Raw genomic sequence first — 2,222 nt, forward strand, 5'->3', positions numbered from 1 at the left:
CAGGGGGGGGGGCGGAGATTTTAAACAGTGTTGTTCATTTCCATTTAAATGTTAACATTACTTTTGCTCACTTCCATGCTATCTGTAGAATCTGCTGAAATGATGATCTAATGAGAACATATGCGATGAAAATGGACATTTCTTGAGAAAACGAACGTCTTGAAACGGGACAAAAAAATAATGCGATTTATCCTGATCAGTGTCCTGTGATAATGAAATCGACTAGGAACGCATAAAATGCTTTTCGAATATGATAGTTACGGATGCATGTGAACACACGTATGTTCAGCATACAGACACAACTGAGGCTCTGTAAACTCCTGCCTATGTTTTTGCGTTTTTCCATCTCGTCCAGACACCTGAAGCCCCTCACAGTCTCACAAACCCACCGACAGCAGCACTTACCCTGCACACACGACAGTATACAGCAGAACACTATATTCCCAATGATAAATCCAGTTTTAATCGTCATCGTGGTAGAGTGAGCGCATCTGATACATCCTCTATGTGAAAGCACTAGAAATCCTCGCCATCCCTCATTATCAGCTGCTTTCATAGTCTCAAGTGTCCGGCAGCAACGGATATTCCTCGCGCTGAAGGGGAGACTGATCGCTGGAGTCAGTCAGCGCTGGATGTATGAGGAGACCAACAGCAGCAACCTTGACGAGGACTCAACCATTTCGCCAACAGGGGCACAAAGTATTCTCTGTACTCCTCATATGACTCTCCTCACTTACAGAGCAGCGCATGCTGCTTTCAATGCATCTCTAATGAACGCATACATTCGCATGCACGTTGCATTTCACAAAGAGTTACCAAATGCACGCGCGTTACTGTTTTAAATGTTGCCGATGCATCAACCAAAAGCAAAGTCGTTTTAAAAAGTGAATGCATGCAATCGGCGACATCAGTGCATCGTCATTTATCACTATATGCAGTGTGTAATGTATTTCAAAAAATAAAATGCATCCCCAAATTCGCGCTTTAAATGATGGCAATGCATCAGCCAAATGCATGCATTCAGAGAAATAGTGTGCCGAACGTTACATACAACGAAGAACGAATGCACTTGCTTTTAAAAATAGTTACTTAAATACTGAAAAACAGACGCATCAACAAAAAGCAATGCCTTACACTCATAACCCCCCCCCCCCTCCCCCCATCTGAAGGCCTTACACTCATAACCCCCCCCCCCCTTCCGCCATCTGTAGGTTAGGACCATTTCTGTTCAACACAGCACTCTAGCACACACACACACACACACACGCGCCAACTTCTCTCTCACTCTCACTTTCACTTTCTCTCTGATAAACCTAATACACGCAAGCACACACACATGCATTTGCATGCACACATTCAGATAAGGATGGCTGAGAGCTTGGGTTTCTTTGGAAAATATTTGTTGACAGCTAAAGATTATAGTAATCAGACAGATAGAGACTCGTAATGTATACAAATTGAAGATGTTTTCTATTGCAGGGCTTGAAAGCATCAACAGTGTGAACACGCATAGATGTCAGTAAAGAGCTGGCCATGGTGCTGAATTAATTGCTCCACACTATAGACTGCAGAAGATTCTATTAAAGGAATAATTCACCCGTAAACTTACCCTCATTTATTCACCCTAAAATATCAAAGTATTATGATGCTTTCTGTAGAAGACAAAAGGAGACTTTCTAACCACTACTCATTTCCCATACAAATGACTGTAAGGCTTTAAAAAAGGAAAAAAAAAAACACACACACCATAAAATCATCCATATGACTTAGCCTTCTAATTATATATGTGCAAAAAAAACAGCTTAAAATGATTCATTTTCCCCTCAAACATAGCTTTTTTCTAAGTTTGAAGATTAAACATTTGATTTAAGCAAAAGCATATAGGATTATTATGTTAACATGGATTATGGACTCGTATTTTGGCCAGAAGCAACATTATGAAGTTAAAAATGCTTTAATGATGGATTTGTTTCTTACAAACATGCATCTTTTTGCTTGACAAGATGTTAATTGATTGACTAGAGTGGTGTGGATTACTTGTGGATTATTGAAATGTTTTTATCAGCTGTTTGGACTCTCATTCTGACAGTACCCATTCACTGCAGAGGATCCATTAGTGAGCGAGTGATGCAATGCTGCATTTCTCCAAATCTGTTTTGATGAATAAACAAACTCATCCACATCTTGGATTACCTGAGGTTGAGTAAATCTTCATTTTTGGG

General features: G+C 40.1%; 1 protein-coding gene across 1 annotated transcript in view; it reads right to left on the reverse strand.

The window, feature by feature from the left end:
• LOC107671459 (CUB and sushi domain-containing protein 3-like) overlaps nucleotides 1–521 on the reverse strand; it is a 292,685-nt gene extending 292,164 nt beyond the window's left edge. The window contains exon 1 of the mRNA XM_016464380.1: nucleotides 406–521. Coding sequence (XP_016319866.1) covers nucleotides 406–472 — 67 coding nt within the window. The 5' untranslated portion in view covers nucleotides 473–521. The remainder of the gene's footprint in view (nucleotides 1–405) is intronic.
• Nucleotides 522–2,222: the final 1,701 nt, after the last annotated feature.

Source organism: Sinocyclocheilus anshuiensis, unplaced genomic scaffold (assembly GCF_001515605.1).
Source record: "Sinocyclocheilus anshuiensis isolate Anshui unplaced genomic scaffold, SAMN03320099.WGS_v1.1 scaffold552, whole genome shotgun sequence".
Lineage (NCBI taxonomy): Eukaryota > Metazoa > Chordata > Actinopteri > Cypriniformes > Cyprinidae > Sinocyclocheilus > Sinocyclocheilus anshuiensis.